This window comes from Eimeria maxima, genomic scaffold (genome assembly GCF_000499605.1).
Source record: "Eimeria maxima Weybridge genomic scaffold, Emw_scaff3403, whole genome shotgun sequence".
Classification (NCBI taxonomy): Eukaryota; Apicomplexa; class Conoidasida; order Eucoccidiorida; family Eimeriidae; genus Eimeria; species Eimeria maxima.
The window spans coordinates 1-1,774 of NW_013566270.1; the positions used below are offsets into that span (position 1 = coordinate 1).

Genomic DNA, 1,774 nt, shown 5'->3' on the forward strand with positions numbered 1-1,774 from the left:
GCCCGAACAGTTGATCACACAGGCGTTGCTGGACAGGAAACCTGCGCTCACGTAGTTTTTCAGCAAACACAGTGGGTCAAGTGCCTGGGGCTGTGGGAAAGGTGTCGGTCTTGATGTGTTCCAACGCGCATTGCTGAAACTGGCACTGCAATCCTGCACCACATGCAAGCACAGCAAAGCCTCCTTTGCTGCATACAGCAAAATTGTATACAATTGCTGAAGGCATCTGCTTAGGTGCTGTGTGAATACTTGCATGAAAACTGCCATTAAGACCAAGTAAATGGTCACGCTCCAGGCTTGGCCACTACGAACACTCTGTGGTACAGTTTCGACCTAAACCCGAAAGTGTAGACCCAGAACCTTCAGATCTCAAGTCTAAACCATAGTCCAATTGATTTTTGCAAGTAGTGCAGTGAAGGGAAGCAGACGAGTTGCACAAACAGCACGGCCTCATACTGCCCTAGACAGTGGTTGAGAAAACACGGCACTGCAATCGTCTCCAGTAGCCTCCTCAGGGCCTGCTGTACGGGGCTGTTGTGTTACCACCTTTTCGTCCGTTCGTTGCGGTCGTATTTGGTGTTATTTGTCGTGTTAATTGAATTTAATGCCGCAATGGAGGCCCACATCTTTGTTTCAGCTGCCTCTTTCTGAACTAACGAACTGAACTTCTGCCGCTGCCGCGGCAGAGACTCGGCTACTCTAGTTGTGGTTTTTGGTGCCACTAGTTGGCACTTAAGATGCCCCTTCTCGACATATTTTAATGCAAATCCATCAAACATATTATTCCGTCCCTAATCACTTTGAACGAGGCAACGGGAAGAAGAGAATGTCGAGGATCTATTTGCCGCTGCTGCTGGTGCAGCTGCTGTTGCAGTTTGCTTCAGTTGCCTATGGCTCTTCTGGTGCAGGGTTGTGGAACTCTCTAGCCAATGAGGTGGAGGTACAGGGAGGAACCGTCACGGCAGGAAGCGAGGGCGCAGGCGTTGCTGCAGAAGGCCCCTTAGGTCCCGGTCAAATGAGATCGGGAGACGTGGTGCAGACTGCTGCATCGAATGCGGAGATGCAGAAAACCCGATTGTTGCAGCAGCAGAAGCGGCAGCTGGTTGGTTCCATTGTGTCCCCCATCATGTCCTTTGTGGTGTTGATGCTGTTGTATTTCTTTGCTTATATTTCCTTTGTCGGTCCGCGCAAAGTCTTTGTTTGCCGCGTGCACAGGCTTCACCTTTTCAGTCGCAATCGCGACGGGCGCTTGGATGTTTGCGTCGGCCTTACTAACAGCTATATTCTCCCAATATTTTCGCTTCAAAGTCCTCAGCTTGGTCAAGTACCTCGCGCAGAAGCTGCATGGGGCGGAGCAACTCAATTCGGAACAGCCTGAGAGGAAGCTACGTCAGGAAGAGCAGCCGGGAAGCGAAGTTGATGTTGCGTCAACCGAAAGCAGCCGCTGAATGCTGCAGCTAGATTGACAGCCGAAGCCCCCCCAACTGTCTCCTACACCGCCAGCTTGCTGGTGGACGCTTGAGAGGGAGGCAACGCAGCATGTTAGCAAAAAAGCTAGGTGCCCCTATCCAGCCACTGCAACTGCTGGTCGAACGGGACAGCGCGCAGTTGGTGCAGGTGCTGTTACTGTGCAGGCGAAGGTAAACATGGACACACCCAAGGGTTTTACATCTCGTCTTCCTTTGAACAGATTATGTACCTCCAGCAAACGTGCTTGAAAGGGAAAAAATCAATGAGCTTGTGTGAGTGTGTGTGCTTGAGGGGGGATGGATGG

General features: G+C 51.4%; 1 protein-coding gene across 1 annotated transcript; it reads left to right on the forward strand.

Annotated features, from left to right (window-relative positions):
* Positions 1 to 826: 826 nt before the first annotated feature.
* EMWEY_00060350 (hypothetical protein, conserved) lies at positions 827 to 1,448 on the forward strand (the record flags this gene model as incomplete). The annotated part of the gene is made up of 2 exons (XM_013481478.1): positions 827 to 1,181; positions 1,279 to 1,448. The coding sequence occupies 2 exons, from the start codon at positions 827 to 829 to the stop codon at positions 1,446 to 1,448; spliced, it is 525 nt and encodes a 174-aa protein (XP_013336932.1).
* Positions 1,449 to 1,774: the final 326 nt, after the last annotated feature.